General features: G+C 47.1%; 1 protein-coding gene across 7 annotated transcripts in view; it reads left to right on the forward strand.

Moving 5' to 3' along the window:
- LOC113592098 (myomegalin-like) overlaps positions 1-19,012 on the forward strand; it is a 50,584-nt gene that overhangs the window by 28,546 nt on the left and 3,026 nt on the right. For 2 of the 7 annotated variants that reach the window (XM_035528126.1, XM_035528121.1), the window contains 31 exons: positions 69-206; positions 406-585; positions 1,190-1,384; positions 2,040-2,228; positions 2,342-2,402; positions 2,784-2,869; positions 3,259-3,324; positions 3,634-3,740; positions 4,236-4,378; positions 7,044-7,177; positions 7,363-7,526; positions 8,314-8,707; positions 8,836-9,076; positions 9,506-9,622; positions 9,945-10,213; positions 10,438-10,649; positions 10,975-11,210; positions 11,313-11,367; positions 11,574-11,815; positions 12,705-12,908; positions 13,030-13,161; positions 14,855-14,971; positions 15,294-15,474; positions 15,746-15,870; positions 16,200-16,385; positions 16,743-16,844; positions 17,181-17,386; positions 17,766-17,909; positions 18,060-18,198; positions 18,502-18,548; positions 18,700-18,754. In XM_035528126.1, the coding sequence (XP_035384019.1) occupies positions 69-206; positions 406-585; positions 1,190-1,384; positions 2,040-2,228; positions 2,342-2,402; positions 2,784-2,869; positions 3,259-3,324; positions 3,634-3,740; positions 4,236-4,378; positions 7,044-7,177; positions 7,363-7,526; positions 8,314-8,707; positions 8,836-9,076; positions 9,506-9,622; positions 9,945-10,213; positions 10,438-10,649; positions 10,975-11,210; positions 11,313-11,367; positions 11,574-11,815; positions 12,705-12,908; positions 13,030-13,161; positions 14,855-14,971; positions 15,294-15,474; positions 15,746-15,870; positions 16,200-16,385; positions 16,743-16,844; positions 17,181-17,386; positions 17,766-17,909; positions 18,060-18,198; positions 18,502-18,548; positions 18,700-18,754 (4,867 nt within the window). Of the gene's footprint in view, positions 1-68; positions 207-405; positions 586-1,189; positions 1,385-2,039; positions 2,229-2,341; positions 2,403-2,783; positions 2,870-3,258; positions 3,325-3,633; positions 3,741-4,235; positions 4,379-7,043; positions 7,178-7,362; positions 7,527-8,313; positions 8,708-8,835; positions 9,077-9,505; positions 9,623-9,944; positions 10,214-10,437; positions 10,650-10,974; positions 11,211-11,312; positions 11,368-11,573; positions 11,816-11,943; positions 12,075-12,704; positions 12,909-13,029; positions 13,162-14,854; positions 14,972-15,293; positions 15,475-15,745; positions 15,871-16,199; positions 16,386-16,742; positions 16,845-17,180; positions 17,387-17,765; positions 17,910-18,059; positions 18,199-18,501; positions 18,549-18,699; positions 18,755-19,012 lie in introns of those variants that run through there. The other 5 variants (XM_035528123.1, XM_035528122.1, XM_035528125.1 and 2 more) reach the window with 5 other exon arrangements.

Genomic DNA, 19,012 nt, shown 5'->3' on the forward strand with positions numbered 1-19,012 from the left:
CCCAGGTACATTGCCCTGACGCAGTCCACGCTATAATCACCCGGCTGAAGCTACGCGTGTCTCCTCAGCGTGCCATCGACGAGAAGTTCTACCGTGTGGAGGAGAAGGAGAGCGAGGTGCGCCGCCTGCAGCTAGCGCTCCGCGAGAAGGAGCGAGACCTTGAGAGGCTGCGCTACATCCTGTCCAACAATGAGGAGACAATCACGGTGTGTGTGCACGGATGTCACATGGGTTGTTTTGTGTATACTTCTATTTCAGCAGGTAGCTGGTCACCATGGATACAAACATGCCAAAAGCTGAAAATGTAAATGAACTAAATGAACATAGGAACTTTCTTATTTATGGTTTTCTTGATGCTAAGCTGTGTGTGTGTGTGTGTGTGTGTGTGTGTGTGTTTGTGTGTAGAGTCTGGACGCCCTTGTACGCAGTAAGGAGCTGGAGGCGGAGCAGAACCAGGAGGCGTGTCGCAAGCTGCAGTGTCTTAAAGACCAGTGTGACAGAAACCATGCGGTCGCATTGCTTGAGAGAGACAGCATCATCAAACAGCTCCACACTGCACTGAACACTCGCAGCAAAGAGACAGAGGTACACACACACACACACACACACACACAAACACACACAGCCTGACGTATTGTAATTTCTTGCTAGTTCATCATGTCTTTGTTGAATGTGGGATGTAGTTTGACCAGAAAAACCTGAGTTTATCCTACCTTTTAACCCGTCAAGCCCAACTAGTGTTTGAGAGAGAAAAACGTACGTGTGTGTGCACGCGTATGTGCGTTTGTCCATTTCAGTGTGTGCATTTGAGTATGTGTTACTCCTGTTTTCAAAATCAAAAACATTTGGACTATAATAGGTTTTGGGATAATCCAAATAAACACATTGAAGTGTATATCTGTGTGTGTGTGTGTGTGCGTGCGTGTGTATGTGTGTGTGCGTGCGTGCGTGTGTGTGTGTGTGTGCGTGCATGCGTGCGTGCGTGTGTGTGTGTGCGTGTATGTGTGTGTGTGTGTATGTGTGTGTGTGTGTATGTGCGTGTGTGTGTATGTGTGTGCGTGCGTGCGTGCGTATGTGTGTGCGTGCGTGCTTGCGTGTGTGTGTGTGTGTGCGTGCGTGTGTGCGTGCGTGTGTGTGTGTGTGCGTGCGTGCGTGCGTGTGTGTGTGTGTGTGTGTGTGTGTGCTACAGGACCTGACTGCAGCACTGATGACTAAGGGCTCCTCCAGCCCAGGTGGGCTAATGGATGAGCTCAGCTCTCGGCTGGCCCTGAAAGAGCGACTCTTCCAGGAGCTGCTGGCTGACCGCAGCAGGCAGAGCCAGGAGCACCACACGCAGGTCCAGGACCTGCTTAGCACCATCAGCTCCCGAGACCAGTACATCAAGGTAGAGCTACCATGCTGACCTCAGACCTGTACTGCTCCCAATGGCCACAAGAGGGCTCAGCTTTTCAGCGGGGCTCAGCAGTGGCAGTTGTAAACAGCTTGTCTTGCAGGCTTGTGCGTGCATCATTGTTGTGTGTTTGTGTTTTTATAACTGTGTCTACCGTCACTCACTCTCCCGCTATTTCACTCTTCCCCATTTCTCACATTCCAGTTGTTTCTGGCTAGAATTTTTCTTATCTGTTATTCTCTTTGTTTCTCTCTCTATACCTCTAATTTTCTAATTCTAATTTTCTCTATTTCCTAATTTTAAAAATATCCATCGGATTAATGCGTTACTGTGTGGTTAATTCTTTCTCACTCTTCTCCCTTTCTGTCTCTCTCTCTTTCTCTGCCCCCCCTCTCTCTCTCTCTCCATCTCTCTCTCTGTCTCTCTCTCTTTCTCTGCCCCCCCTCTCTCTCTCCATCTCTCTCTCTGTCTCTCTCTCTTTCTCTGCCCCCCCTCTCTTTCTCTCTCTCCATCTCTCTCTCCGTCTCTCTCTCTTTCTCTGCCCCCCCTCCCTCTCTCTCTCTCCATCTCTCTCTCTGTCTCTCTCTCTTTCTCTGCCCCCCCTCCCCCCCTCTCTCTCCCCCCCTCTCTCTCTCCGTCTCTCTCTCAGGAGAGTGGTGAGAGGCTGAGGCAGGTGATAGCAGAGCGTGCTGGGCAACTGCAGGAGCTGCGCATGCAGCTGTCGTCACGGGAACAGGAGCTCAGTGAGGAGAGGCGAGAGAGAGACAGGGGGGCTTCACTGGCCATGGAGATGGAGAGAGTGCAGAGTATACTGAGAGAGAAAGAAAGCCTCATACAGGTCACACACACACACACACACACACACACACACACACACACACACACACACACACGCTTCATCCCCAGTGTTCTTATGAACAGTGAGCTAAATGTGATGAATTTGTTTGTTAGGATCTGATGCAAAGCCAGGAAGAGACGATGGTGACCTCCAGACCAGTGGGGGCAGTGCAGGGTAGGTTTTTCTTCCCTAGATGAAGCAAACCTCTCTGGTGTTTATAAGTGTTGTTCATTGATGTGACATGTTGGTTAGTCATGAGGCTGAGCAGTTTGTTTGTGTGTGTTTGTGTTTGTGTGTGTGTGTGTGTGTGTGTGTTTGTGTGTGTGTGTGTGTGTGTGTGTTTGTGTGTGTGTGTGTGTATGTGTGTGTGTGTGTATGTGTGTGTGTTTGTGTTTGTGTGTGTGTGTGTGTGTGTGTGTGTGTGTGTGTGTGTGTGTGTGTGTGTGTGTGTGTGTGTATGCGTGTGTGTATGTGTGTGTGTGCGTGTGTGTGTGTGTGTGTGTGCGTGTGTGTGTGTGTGTGTGTGTGTGTGTGTGTGTGTGTGTGTTTGAGCAGGGCTGGATGAGGGCAGCTCAGAACTAGAGTTTCAGGCTGTTAAAGAGGAGCTTCAGATTGCCCTGAGGAAGCAAAAAGAGGCTGAGGTGCACACACACACACACACACACACACACACACACACACACACACACACACACACACATACACACACACACACACACACACATACACACACACACACACACACACACACACACACACACACACACACACACACACATACATACACACACACACACACACATACACACACACACATACACACACACACACACACACACACACACACACACACACACACACATACACACACACAAACACACACACACACACACACATACACACACACACACGCACACACACACACACGCACACACACACACACACACACACACACACACACACGCTCCTCTTTCTCTTAAATATGTTCAGTTAACCCCCTGTTTTATTCCCTCCGCCTCTGGAATTACAGCGGGAGCTCTCCGAGCTAAGACCTCTGCTCAGTAAGCATGAAGACCACCCAAGCACTGAGTATCAGGTACCCAATGTGCAGTCAAGGTGTTCAGTCTGCATACTACAGATGCCTGTAATAACACCCAACAGAAACAGTATCAGAATAACGACCTCATCCACTGCCATGGGGAGAGACCTTCCTTAAGTTTGTAGATATAAATATATATATAAGTGTTGAAAAGGATTAATGGTATGTAGGCTGAATATTCATGCCTGTGTGTAATATGAAATTTGGCATGTGTAGGTATTTGGTGTTTGGCATGAAAGGGGCTTCTGTTTGTGTATGTGTGTTTGTTGACACGGTGTGTGATGTAACACTCCTCTGTTCTTACAGAGCACTCTGGAGCAGCTGGCATCAGAGTACCAGCAGTTGAACCAGGCTCTCCGTGCTGAGAAGAAACTCTATCAGAACCTGAGTCAGATCCAGTCTGGAGGAGACAGGTCAGAACTCGCCCGGGGCCTGGAGTAGGCACGGAGCTCCGAGGAACTTTGCTGACATCAAGTGCACTAGATAATTCACAGCAAAGCCTGCTATCACTATTCATATCCTGAGAAATATAACACTGTCCAACTAACCACTACACAGTCAGTTATTAGAAGGCTTATATTTGGTCGTATATGTTTTTCTCAGTCCTTTTGGAAGCCCTTCTTTATAACCCTAACATGAAACATGTATTTACCTGATGCTTTTATCCAAAGACACTTGAATTATGACTGAGTACAACTTGAACAGTTGAGGGTTAAGGTTCTTGCTCAGGGGCCAAACAGCGGCAACTTGGCAGTGGTGGGGCATGAACGGGCAACCTTCTGATTACATGTCAAGTACCTTAATTTAGAGCTGGAGAAACACGGAGCAGTCGCGGTGCTTGAACATGTCATTATGTCGTGGTGGGCGGGTGGTGCTGTGTCATTGTTCCGCTTCCTGCTTTGCTCCAGCAGTGCGGAGAAGACCCGGGCGCTGCACATGGAACTCGACACTGTTCAGGCCCTGCGAGGGCAGCTGGAGGAGGTCCTGAGCAAGACCCGCGACACAGCTCTGGCACTGGACAGGGCAGCTAAGGCCCAGGCTGACTATGGAGGTGGGCCACAGCTGCGGTCAGGCTGCACGTCGCAAAAGGCCTCCGGGCCAGCAGGGGGCGCCGTGTCTAATTCTGTGTGAACGGGTGTGTCCGAAACGAGCGAGTTCCACAAGAAAGCGCTTCAGCTAACAGAGAATGAACAAGTGTACTAACACCTTAATTTGAACATACATGATGGGGCAAGGCAAACAAACCTGGCATGTAAATTTATTTTGAGTGTTTATTCTCTATGTGTTTTTATGCATATTCCTTTGCAAACTGGTTTGCATTTGAAGCTTCTTTGGGTGAAAGTGTTCCTGTCTGTTCTTCCATCTCAGTGTATTGTGCTTCTTGTGTTGTTGGTACAGCATTTCCCTGTAAAGCTCTGGTATCTGTGCACTTGGACTCATTCATTCCTTTGAGTTGAACCATTGTTGTTTTGCACAAACAAGATCCCACATATGACCAACATTAAACTATAACTAAATATCACATATATGGAAGCATATGCCTTAAGATTGTTTTGCAAATAGCTGAAATTTGCTAATCAGCTGAACTCGACCCAGAGCTAATTGAAAGCTTTTTTCATACTTTGTCTAGTTATGCAAATCTAAAAATGGTTGGCATTACATAATTGGTAGTTCTAGAATGCTGCATGATAAAGTTACAATGGCTGCTTTTCTTAACTTCCCAATAATGCAAAGTTAGGATGTCAGCTAGTCGCATGCGATTGCTAAAACTAGGGGATGGTCACAGTTGCAGTGCCAAATGCAATTTTGCACTTTTGCACCAATCAGATTTCTCCACCAATATTTCTTGGCAGAAAAAGTAAAGCAGGTTATTTTTATGTACTTCACATCTAATGGAAATAAATCTACATCAGTTTTCATGTTCAGAACTGTTTTTTTTTTTTGTATTTCATTCTTTTTTTAAATGAAATATTCCATTTAAATTCGCAGCATTGATAACCATTTGATTAGATTATATAATTGATATATTTCCACAAGGGATGTTATAACAAGCATCTCTTTTGGAGTACAAGCATCTCTTTTGGAGTACAAAACAGCAAAATGTAGTTGATGTAATACACAATATACACAAGGTAAGTATATAAGAAACAACAACACGTTACATGAAATACACATTTCCTCGTATGTGTTCCATTATCAGTATAACTAGGAAGGAAATACATTTGTACTCAGCCATTGTAAAGGTCCATGAAGATGAATTTGATTTGGCAGGTGACATATGCACTCGGTCCTATCGTGTTCATGGACACCTGCGTGCTAGCCGTCTGTTTGCATGCCCTGATATATAAATTCTCTGGAAACGTCTTGTTTTGTTCTGAATCAGGCTGTGGATGAAAATATCCAGACACCGAAGGCTATATTTTCCACAGCTGAGTAGTGACATGAACACGGTCACCTGTACTGCCAACAAGCAACATCATAAAATACAGTTCCTACATTGCACATTTTACCCAGAGGGCAATGCAAGCTTTCTAAGCCTCAGGGGTTTCAATATAATATGGCTCATGGTGAGAGGCCTCTCAGCAGTTTCTCTGCCTTATCATAACATGCCCAAACACATCAGGGCAGAATTTTCTTACCTGGGGCCAGTGTTTTTAATTTGCCCTTCTACACACATTATGAAGGCCTAGCAAATTACATAACATTGCCATCTGGAACGACTGCAGAATGAGTCGATGCAAAACACTTTGCTTTGGTAACAAAAGCTTTACCAAATTGCAGTGCTGAAATTCCCACACAACTGTAGCAAATCCATGCGTGATGTTCGAAGAGCCCATGGCTGGCCTGCAGAGTGTGTGTACCAGCTGGAGTGTGTCACCACCCTGCTGTGTCAGAAGTGCTCTGTAAAAGCTGTGCAGCTACGCAGATCTTATTCAGCTTTGTTCTAACTGCCCATTTTTGGATCCGTTTGTGCTGTCTAATCTGAGCCCCCAATCCATGCCACCTCTCAGAGCCCTGATCGTTTGAATAGAAGGCCTTGCCAATATGCAGAAATAGCAAAACTCAGATCTGTGAATAATCGCCATATCCACCAGCACCAACTAATTTGCTTGTCTGAGATCAGATCCCTCTGCAGTGTAAATCCATGAGCCCAGAGGCTCATGGGTAGGTTTCAGTGGCCCTTTCTATAACTTTATATAAACATGTTGTAGCTGATACGCACAATCGTGCGATAATAGGCTTTATAGATGGGATCTATTCCCCCCCAATCTTCTGGAAACTAATTTTATATAACTCAGCATGTAACTAACTGTCCTGGAGTTTCATACATACTATATGTGCATGTGGAAGGTTTGTTAGTTGTTTGTGTGACTTATGAAGTTTATTTTTGTCAAAGATGTATATTGTGCTGTTTTTAGGATTGGATTTGTACTGAAGAGTTTGAGGCCATTTATTTGCCTTGTATGTGTGTTAGAGAAAGAGAAAAAGTGAGAGAGGGAGAGGGAGAGGGAGGGAGAGGAAGCCATGGGCAGGACGTCAGGAGTTTAGTCTGGAAATGTACTGGCTGTCGGGAAGAAAGTTAGTGTAAAACTGGTGCAAACGGCGTACGAGAAAGGGATGTGGAAAGATGGCTAAAAATAGCCTCTGAGAACAAAGGCATCAGGAAAGAAAATTAGCTCCCTCTCTTCTACCTTGGACTTTATTTTTCCCTCTAGAATTCAGCTCGGACGAGGAGGAAGAGGATGACGAGGATGACGATGAAGACGGTGGCAGTAGCAGTGAAGAATTTACAGACAGCATAGAGGAAGATGATGTGAAACTGACCGCTCGGAGTCTGGCTAGCACGCAGGTAAACACACCCCAATACACCCCATGTATTGATGCACTCGATACTGTGAAATGATCCTGACTTACACACAGTTAAAGTTCTGAAATCTAATAGAATTTCAGTTTATGTGTTAAATACTAATGCGAAGTGGTTTTTAAGCGCCGGCCAGTTTCTGTCACGCTGTGCTTTCTGTCTTCTCCTTGCAGAATGCTGGCATGTCTGGAGGACCAGTGGGCGAGGGTCTATCCCAGGGGGCCATGCAGGGAGGATGGCAGGACAAGGTAGCACAGAAGAAGAGTAAGGAAAGAGAGATAAGAGAGATTAAAAGCCAGCTCAGCCAGGCGGGCCACACCACGTGTTCTCTGAATAGGTAATACACATGTACATACACACACACACACACACACACACACACACACACACACACACACACACACACATATATATATATATATATATATATATATATATATATATATATATATATGTGTGTGTGTGTGTGTGTGTGTGTGTGTGTGTGTGTGTGTATGTATATATATATATATATATATATATATATATATATATATATATATATATATATATATATATACATACACACACACTATACATACATATAAATATATATCCATACATATACACACACCACGTGTTCTCTGAATAGGTAATACACATATACATATATATGCATACATATACATATATATGCATACATATACATATATATACATACATATACATACATACATACATATACATACATATATCCATACATATACATATACATATACATATACATATACATATATATACATATATACAAACACAAACACACACACACACACACCACGTGTTCTCTGAATAGGTAAAACACACACACACACTCTCACACACACACACAGACAGTAAAACAAACACAAAATAAGTATTCAAATAAAAAATGACACCACTGTACCCACTTTTATCACAAATTTTACTTAGTAATGCTTCTGCTTATCATATGTAAACATAAAATAGAATCCAGTATACACTTATTATATAGGTGACAATATTATCAGGATTGTGGTTGTTAATAATGATCATTGATATTAAGCAAGTTAATGGTTTTCTTTTACTGTTTCTGTTTGTGATTACATCATGAAATATGCACCATTCAGAAGTAATCTACCAGGTCAGCAGGTGGCAAACCACAAACTGGAACAGAGCGGACTTGCATCGGGATCCGTGCTGGAGTCTGAATCTGGACTGAAGACGGATGGTAAGGTATCTGTGAGGTGCAGAAGGTGGGAGCAGAGTGACTCGGACGGACTGAGGCCCCGTGGCCTGCCCCGACACAACCAGTACGCGCACGGACAGGAAGCGGAAGAGGAGGAATATGACGACGAAGATGAGGATGAGGAGGGTGAGGGTGCACGGGACCCCCGGTGCAAGTGCGGGGCCCCAATCGTGACTCTGAGAGAGCGTTCAGGAAAGAGGAGATGTACCAGACCTCACTCTCTGGACCTCGGGGTGCTCCTGGCTCATGGGCTTCGAGGCAGTTACTCGGCGCAGGTGAAGCACCGCAGACGCTTACACGCCTTGGGAGGAGCCAAGCAACCGAAGCGTGATTGGTTTTGTTTCCTGTAAGAATGTTCCGGTTGCATGCTAAGCTGTTCCCTGTGGGTGTGGCACTGTGGCAGGACCCAGGCGTGGAGCAGCAAGTGGAGGGCCAGAGTAGTGGCTCCAGTTCCAGCAGCGGGGTCGGAGCCACAGGGTTCTGGCAGCATGTGGAGGCAGGCCTCCGGGAGCAGGCGGAGCGTCTCCGTAGTGACCTGGCCCTTAGTCGGCAGGAAAGTAGAGAGCTGCAGGAGAGACTGATGGTGTCCGAAGCCACTGTCCACGCGCAGGCCGAGCAACTGAAGGACTACAGGGAACTACTGAGTGAGTGGACGTGCTCACACACACACAGGCACTCATACACACACGTCTGTCTGTCATTCAGTGTTGCCAAAGCTAATAACAAGAGAGTACATGCAAAACAGTAATATACAATATCAATGACATATTCATTTTATTTATTTTATTGGTGGGTCTATTCAAAACAAGAACATTTGCATATGAACACATGCCAAATGCCGTAAATGTAAAGTAGTCAGTCACTCTCCATCAGGCCATGAGTCACTGCAGAAAATATGGATGTCACCGCTGCTGTATGTCTCTCTCAGGAGAGAGACAGTCTGTAAATCTGTAGATTGGAGAACTTTGTAGAGATCCGTAGGAATTAGTTTTGGTTGGCAAATCTACTGTGGACCGCTTCCCTGTGTTGTGAAAGTTCTTTCTGTGTCTGACCCGTCTCTGCATGCGTCTCAGCGGAGACCGCGGTGCAGCGGGACAGTAAGCAGGTGCAGGTGGACCTGCAGGATCTGGGCTACGAGACGAGCGGGCGCAGCGAGAATGAGGCGGAGCGAGACGACGCCAGCAGTCCGGGTACGCGCTGTGCCCCAGCTACAAAACTACCTGCTTCAACTGCTAAACAACAGACCCAAACTATCAAACTACACCTTAGCTGCCATACAGCAGGCCCATACTACTATACTACATGCCTCAACTGTCAAAGAACTGACCCCAATTACCAGACTACCAAGCTATATGCCTCAGTTGGCTCTCATCTTACATAAACTACCGTTTATGCCTCAACTACTGTGCTGGGGGAAAAAAAAACCCTTGGGAAAGCTGCATTCTTCAGAAATCAAACTCCGCAGATCAGTTGCTGACTGAATATTGAACACATTCATTTTGCTCCTTTCAGAGTTTGATGATCTGGAGATGTGCACCTCCCTCTCACGCGAGCACTACGGCGACAGCGGCGTGGGTGGCGGCATTAAACCCTGGACTTGCCGCGCCGACGGCCGCGGCGCGGTGCAGCCGGACGACGCGTCCTCGCTTCGCTGCCTGGTCCAGGACCTGCGAGCGCAGCTCTCCCGCTGCTACGGGGTGATCCGGGGGCTACAGCTCCGTGTGCGCTCCCTCTCTGCCACGTCTGATTACGCCTCCAGCCTCGAACGCACCCCGCGCAAGGTAGCCCCGTTTCCCCGGCTACTCCAAACACGACTGCATTACCGAAGTGCTCCAAATGGCGAACTCTGATGCAAATGCAAGATATTTCATGTACATACCGTTACATGTTTCTGATATCCTTTACCGTTTTGCGTGGCGGTAGTATGGTATCGGGGATTTAAGGGTGTCGTTCAAGTGGTTCTAGAAGCTTCCTCACCCTGCTGCGGCTGCCTGCGCTCTGTCAGGTGAACTGGGCGCTCCGGGTCTCTCCGAGCCACAGCGCAGTGGAGGAGGATGAGGGCTGGCAGTCGGACGGGCCGGCGCCAGGCGCGGCGCGGCCCAGCAGGGAGCTGCAGGAGCTGGTGTCACGCGTGGCCTCGCTGGAGGAGCAGGTTCGCAACGCCAGGCTGGAGGGGAACGGAGGTGCAGAGGAGGGCAAGAACACCACCTGGCCGGGGTGAGAGGAAGTGGCGTCCGTGAAGGCGCCCATGTGCCGCGTTTCTCATGCTCGTTTCCGTCCGACCTTTCAGTTGCTGACTCTCGTTACGTCTGTCTAATCTATTCATCTGAAATTTGGCCCGCCATTATTATTCCACCATGACATTTTTTTCAGACAAATCGGATTAAAGATGTACATCTATCAGGGAAATGTAAATCGACTAGGTTTTCTAGAAAATTCATACTTTTTCTGGCAAACATTTTCTCTCAATATGCCCATATATCTAGTTGGTTAATTATTTTCATTCTACAGCTGACTCCACCTTTTTTGTTTGTCTACCCAGGAAGTACAACACGCTGATCCAGGCCCAGGCTCGGGAGCTGTCGCACCTGCGGCAGAGAATGCGTGAGGGGCGGGGCATCTGCCACATCCTGACGCAGCATTTAGGTGACACCACCAAGGCCTTCGAAGAACTGCTACGAGCCAATGATATTGATTACTACATGGGCCAGAGTTTTAGAAAACAGCTCTCACAGAGCACTTCACTAGCACAGAGGATCAGCATTAAGATCAATGGAAGTGAGTACACACACACACACACACACACACACACACACACACACCCATATAACCATGTTAGTGCAGTATTGACCAGTTTCTCTGTCTTTTGTGTGTTTGCAGGAGATCGGACAGAGCTACAGGATGATAAAATGGGCCATGAACTGTTAGCTTTAAGGTATTTCTGAAATGTGTGTGTGTGTGTGTGTGTATGTGTGTGTTAATCTGAGGTCTGGAAAAATTAATATAATGATTGAAATTGAATGTGTCCGGGCAGTAAAGGTGTTGTTTGTTGAAGTGTAAGGAGATGACACAAACTGCATTTCTGCACTGGGTCATCACGACCATCAGTAAACACAGCCGACCTCGCGTCTGCGTGCGTAGGTTGAGTAAGGAGCTCCAGGAGAAAGACAAGATCATCGAGTCTCTTCACACCAAGCTGAAGCAGCACCCTGACACGCCCTCCAGCAGCCGCGCGCCCTCCGAAACCACAGACCAGTCTGACCGCACTTCCTTCGCGTCAGATGACAGGGGCTCGACCAATGAGGACCTGGAGCTGTGTTCCGACGTGGACGCTGTCAGTGAATATGCTCAGCAGGAACCAGCACCCAGACCTGAGGATGCAGGCATGGAAGCTACAATACGCGCACACACACGAACACACACGGAAATGTACATTTAAATAAACACACACACACACACACACACTTACTTAGCCACCCTAATTAGGTCTGCTGTCTGTGCTCTGTTACAGAGCGCTTCTCCCTCCACCATGTCCCTGACTGTATTCAGTCCCTGATCGCCCCCTACGGGCCCATGGAGAGTAAGACAGGTAGGCAGGGTCTGTCCGCACGTAGTGCAGTTGTCTGACCCACCTCCACCCATCTCTGGGTCTCTGTGCTGGACAGATGTCCAGCTTTTTGCCCCTGACGCAGACCAACTTTTGGTCTGACTCAAATAACTTAACCTTTGACCCATTACCCTTCCCTGGTCCTGACCCGCGGCTGTTCTCCCCAGGGTCATATCGTCATCAGGGCCTGCGCAGACCACCAGTTCGAAGTGAGCACACAGCTTGTGTGTGTGTTTTGCTGTGCTTAATATTGCAGCTGGTATCTAACCGATGCATATGTTTTGCCATTTTTGTAATAAATTATTAGACCCATGCCTTTAGTAGTATCTAGAGGCTACTGATAATCTGTTACATGACTTAAACATGTAGGCTATACATAACTTGACCACACATACACACTCATTCACCTATACACACACATACAATCGCTGCACTTAAAGTCATGAACAGACCAGCCTACCAGTAGGAAAATATAGCATGTTCTAACATTGAAGAGCCAAAGTCTTTTCTGGTCCCTATTCATAACCCTTTCTAAAACAATCCTCCTTAACTGTGACTTGTACTGTGCCTGAATTGATTAATTATAATTAATATTAATATTCCTGTCTGGGATAACCAGTGTGTCTCAATCCTGAACGTGTCTCTCTCTGTGTTGTCTGAACCAGGTTTTAGTTTACCTCATTCACTGAGCAGCTTCACACTGATGGGACCCACACCTATAGATACCACCAGTTACACTCCACAGCTATCCCAGCATTCCCTGGGACATCCCCTGAAAACAGATGCGCCATGGAGCACAGATAACATGTCTGAGCCAATCAGAGGCCTTGCCGGAACACCTGTTTATCAGTCGGGGAGCGGTCATTCAGGTGTGTAAATCATTGCGTGGTAGATTGAAGCACTATTGTGGAAAAAATGCCTTTAATCCAGCAGCTCAGTGCATAACCACGACCTGTCCACTTCACTTCTGTCTGACGCTTCTGTTCCCAGACATGGGCCTGATTGAAGAGCACCTGCAAGAGATCCGGACCCTGCGGCAGAGGCTGGAAGACTCCATCCAGACCAACGAGAGGCTGCGCCAGCAGCTCGAGTCCCGGCTGGCCGCCGTCGCCAGGGACGGAGGTGAGAGAGATGTGCCGGCCCATTTATGTTTACATTTACATTCACGGAAATTGGCAGACACTCTTATCCAGAGCGACTAACAAAAGTGCTTTGTCATTTGCTCATAGAATGTATCCTAGCCAGGACAGTAGGTTACAGTTCGAGATACCATTGAACTAGAATACGGTCGAGACGCAGGGATCAATGCTGATGCCTAGGAGTGCAAAAGACGTATAAGCTCTATCTCAGACAACGATAAGTGCAATTATAGACAATACCCTACAATAAGTACTAGCATTTCAGTTACTCAACATAGGCGCAGGCTCACACACACCAGAGAACCCAACCACCTCACCACCCACCCTGTGACACCATTGTGACATGACCAGCTAGGAGGGCTTTCTAAGATACACTGATTTTTCTCAACCTTAGTTCAAAAATAAACAAAACAAACAGGTGCGTCGGTAGATGTAATGTAATGGAGCACGTCAGTACACCTACTATAATCCTTGTTTGACATAAACATTAGCACCACGCAAATTCACTGCAGGCACTACGTTTCCCTGCATGTCGCAGCATACGTCCAAATTCTTGAGTGGCTAACACGCTCAGTCAGGGTCTGTTTCTTTGTTTCTCTGCTCACTATAAGGTACTAACAATAGAAATTGACCCACGCGAGTGTTTAAAAGCAAGTCAGCCATGCAGAAGGCAAAATCATGATAAAGCCACACAATCATTTAACCTACCAAAAATACATATCAGACCACTAAAGCAAAGGCATTGGTTATGTTAGCAAAAGTACGCAACACAAAAAAACCAAAAAAACTTGCATTATCTAGCATGAACTGATGAATCAGAATCAAACTGTGTAATAATACAGTGTAATAACTATATAATAAGAGGAAGGTAATTACAATGCAGTAACGAAATGTGTAATTACTAAAACTGTACAATAAGTATAATTAATCACAGAGTATAACGCAATAACAGTGTAAAACTAATAACTATGCAATAATACAATGTAATAGCTATGTAATAATGTATTTACTCAGTGTAATAACTATGTAATAACAGTGTAACTATGTAATAACATGGTACGATCGCTATTGATAATACTGTGTAATATATGCTATAAAGCCTTGTAGTAATAGTGGTGTAATAATGTAGTAATACAATGTAATAATATGGTGTAATAACAGTGTCATAGCACCGTAGTAACACAATGTAATAGCATGCTGTAATAACTAATAACAAGGTAATAACAGAGTAATACGTTGTAGTAATACAAGGACATGCATTGTAATAAGGTAATGTCAGTGTAATAGCATTCCAGTATTAAAAGGTAATACTGTATTACAATAACAATGCAGTAACTCACGGTAATAACATAGTCTTGTGTGCTATTTGTACACTTTAAAAAGGGCCTGGTCCCTGCCTCTTGCAGCGGGGTGTCCGAATTTTTCCACCATCTGTGCCACCCCCCATAATTCACAACAAATAATCTAGAAATGCCCCATCAAAAACCAAACCAAAAAATAGTGGAAAATGGGGTTGGCTCTGTTCCTCATCCACTAGAACCTCGCTACCTGGACAGGTACATCACAGGGTAGAGTGAGGCCTGCATATGTCTGTGTTTCGGAGCTGTATGGAAGTGCAGTTCTGCTCGGTGTACTGTTAGGCATTCGCTGAAGGGCTTGTGTGTCCCCCCCAACAGCTGCACCCACTAACATCTACATCCAGGGCCTGGACACTGTCGCACAGCTGTCTAACGAGATCCGAGTGCTGAAAGAGGAGAATCTGAGTCTTCAGTCGACACTGCAGACCAGCAGGGGTATGTTCACCCCCTCTCAGTCCCTGCAGAATAGACCAAAGTGCAAAGTTTGTATGACTGTGATAAAATTCATGTGATCTTCTAAATATGTGTCCAATGTATTCGATTGGATAAACTATTTTAATGTCAGATTTAGTCAAACTGACTGGACTTACATGTTTACATACCTGAAATGTGTATATTAAATAATTTGTCAACACATGATTTTTAATTTGTATATATAGAACGAATGCAGATTAACATGAATATATAATAGTGTATGAATATATAATCCTTTATTATTCCTCTATGTTCATACTGCTCTCTTCTGTTTTCTCTTCAGACAGTAATAAGGAGGTGGAGCAGTTACAGGAGGCAGTGCTGACTGGGCGTGCCCGACTGAAGCAGGCGGAGTTAGAGGCGGAGCAGTGGAAGGAGGAGCTGAGGAGGGTGCAGGCCCACAGCTGTGAGCAGATCCAGCAACTCCGGCAGGAGAGACAGAGCAATCAGGAGCACAGCAACAAGTAAGATAGTCTGCCATCGCGAGATCCCCCCTGACTGAATCAGGACTAGCAGACACGCACGTGCAGGCTGCTCTGTGAATTTCAGATTTGCTGTCAGCTGTTCTGCAGTGCTCGTTGTGTGTATCGGGGGCGGGGGGGGTGTCATTTTCAACAGCAAATGCATTGCATTTTCGTGTGTGTACGTTGGCGTGTGCCTTCATGTATGTTTGTATGTTTGTGTGTACGTGTATCTGCTGTGTGTGTGTGTGTGTGTGTGTGTGTGTGTGTGCAGGTTGCAGCACGAGGTCAGTCTGCTCCAGCAGCAGTTATCTGAGAGCAGGCAGCTGTTACACTCTCTGCAGTGTGAGCTGCAGCTGTACGACCGTGTGTGTGCAGGAAACAAGAGCGCCCTCACAGGTGAGATGCTGCAACTGCGTACTTTTGGTATACCTCAACCAATTCAGGTAAATGCATTCAGATGTATTAACCCTTACAACGTCTGATCAGTTTATGTACATTCACCATTGTCTTTAGCAGAAACACCTTGCATTCATCTGCACTGGATACTTTATTAGTATTTAGACAAGGATCAAAACGTGCCCATTCTACATCATCTCTCGTCTCGCGCCTCTTGTTCCTCAACCTCTTGCATCTCTGCCTTTCTCTTTTTATTCTCCATCTCTCCCTCCCGCCTCTGTCCCCACGCCGTCCGTCCCGCCCCGCCCACTCCGCCCACTCCGCCCCAGGCCGCGCCTCCGAGCCGCCGTACCTGTGCGGTCCTGGCGTGGGCGAGCTGGCAGGGCTGCTGCTGGAGGCGCGAGCCCCGAGGCCGCAGCTACCAGGACAGCTGGCGGGAGCGGAGCCCCGGCCCACGGCCCTCGTCCCCGCCAGCCCGCTGCGCAACGCCCTCTACAGGAGACAGCTGCTGCACGGTGAGGCCCACACGATGGGAACACACTGAGTCGGTTAGGGCTGCCCGTTTTACAGTCAGGCTTGATAGGTGGAAATGAATCGTATCAGGCAGCGTAACGGCACGTGATTTCCGTTGTGTGTAATGGACGTCCCGCTGAGTTTAAGAAGTGTTGTGGTGACTTTGCCCTGTGCACACCTACCTGATCTCACTAGGTGTGAGATATATATATATATATATATACACATACATACATACATACACATACACACACACACACACACACACACACACACACACACACACACACACACACACACACACGTATGTGTGTGCGCGCACGTGGTGTGTTAACCTGCATGCCGGGTGTGTTGTGCAGACCCATCCCCCTCCCCTCCTGTGAGGGACGTCGGTCCGTTCCCTGCGGGACCACCGTACTCCCCCTACGCTGAGCTCGAGGAGATCTCTCTCGCCGCCAATGGTGTGTGCGTGCGCTCACTGCTAACAGCATTCACCTTCTTCTTAGAGTCAGTAATGCTTCTGCACGCATGAACTGAGATGGACCGAATTAGCGCAATTATGTTTTATAAGTAAAAAACTCCATATTTAATATACTCAATCGTAACAAGTGGCTCCAAATAACCAAACTGTTTTGCATGCACTTTCCGTACAGAGATCCTGCAGAGAATAGCACTGTACTAGCTTCGTTTTATTTACAACATTATATTATAATTTTGTTACCTCTCTCTCTCTCTCTTCCTTTTCTCTCTCTCCGTCTCTTCATTGCTCTTTCTCCTCCCCTCTCTTTCTCGTTCAGACTCACTGGAGCCTCACGCAGAGCTGGAGGGCGAGGCCCCGGACGGTTCCTTCGCCAGCCGGAACGGGCGCCACACCATCGGGCACGTGGATGACTTCAGCGCCCTGCAGCAGCAGGTCCTGGAGGGCAGGGGCCTCGTGCAACGGATGGAGGCCACGCTGCAGACATGCATGAACACCGCCGCGATGGAGGTCAACGCTGGCCAGGTGAGCAGGCCGCCCCACCCTCCGGTCAGCCGCTGCCCCGGTGCTGCCCGCAGCATGCCAGTTGGCATGCCGAGCCAGGATGAACTAGATTAGGAGTTTTGGAACTGGCACTCCAGAAAGTTTCATATCTCTTGATTTGTAGCAATGTTATTTCATTCAGGCACTTTATCATATAAACTTTGTTTAACCTATTATATCTAAAACAAATTGATTTTAGAATCAAAATGAAAACTGGCAGAAGAATAAAGATTATTTTTATTATTGTTGTCATTCTAACAATTCCACTTTTTTAGAAGCTTGTTTTGAAGAGAGCAGATCTTTAGTGCCCCACCATGTCTCGCTCTCTTTCTCTCTCTCCCTCTCGCCAACCACCCCCCAGTCTCTGGACTATGCCAGCGTGAGGACTCTGCTAGCCAACACGAAGACTCTGGGCCAGATACTGGAGGAGGCGGTCTCTCTGCTCAAGATGTTCTGGAGGGCGGCACTGCCCAGCAGCGATGGCCCCGCCCACCTCCTCCAGAAGGTCGGTGGTTCTCCTCAGACTGCCTGCACGTATATTTTTTTGGGGGGAGGAGGCTAAAAAAAAGGATTCCAGGCAATTGCGTACGTTAGGGTATAACAGACGGAAGCTTGGTCCGCTAACCACCGCGACTGACGACGCACGTGTGTGCAGGAGCAGTCGATGAGGGAGGAGATACGTTCTCTGCGTTTGAAGATAGTGGAGCAGGAGGAGGTCCTTCAGAGCACCATACAGAGGCTGAGGACCACCAACCGCTCCAAAGAGAGCATGGAGACCTTCATCGTCAACCAGCGTCAGTGTCCTCATTCCCATCGCTGTACACTAAGAAGCACTGACACGCATTGTACGTCAGCACTGACACGCATTGTGCGTCAGCACTGACACGCATTGTGCGTCAGCACTGACACGCATTGTGCGTCAGCACTGACACGCATTTGAACTTCAGCTGCTGGTGACTTTGCCGCCACAACGCAGTCACCATCGCCAAAGCGCACTCATGGCTGTATTTCAGTGAATGGTGTCAGCATGGCTCCTGAGAACTGGGAAGCATGAGGCGAGTCTCCTTGAGTAATTAGTCCTTCTCTTTCCAAACCAGTGTCCAGGACCCGAGACGTGCTGAAAAAAGCCAGGGCCAATCTGGAGGTGAGGGGTTATCTCCAGCTCATTCACCACTGTGAGGCCTCGTTGTCTCCTGTCCTCACTCTGTGTTGTCTCTTACTCCTCCCTTCTGCCTTTTCTTGCTTTTTTCCCTCTTGCTCTGTCTCTGTGTTTCTCTCTCTCTGGGTGATTCCAGAAGAACGAGCTCAGGATTTCCTCTTTAAGCTCCTCCTCTTCCTCCTCTTGCCACGGTAACGGTCCGGTCTGTGCCGTGCTGTGCGCGCCCCTCCGCCTCTGCTTGCGCTGCCTCTGACCTCGTCGCTTTTCCCATGAGATCACTTCCTCTTCCTATCAGCTCTGTCCCAAACCCTCCATGAGCTCCCATACTGTTTTTCATTTTACTCTGTGGTTAAAATGGCATAAAATGAATTACTAAAATTAGCTGGCCGTTTGCCACGTTTGCTTGGTCAAAAAAAAAATCCTGGTGAGATTATGACCTAAATAATTAC

Source organism: Electrophorus electricus, chromosome 7 (genome assembly GCF_013358815.1).
Source record: "Electrophorus electricus isolate fEleEle1 chromosome 7, fEleEle1.pri, whole genome shotgun sequence".
In the NCBI taxonomy this organism is placed as follows: domain Eukaryota; kingdom Metazoa; phylum Chordata; class Actinopteri; order Gymnotiformes; family Gymnotidae; genus Electrophorus; species Electrophorus electricus.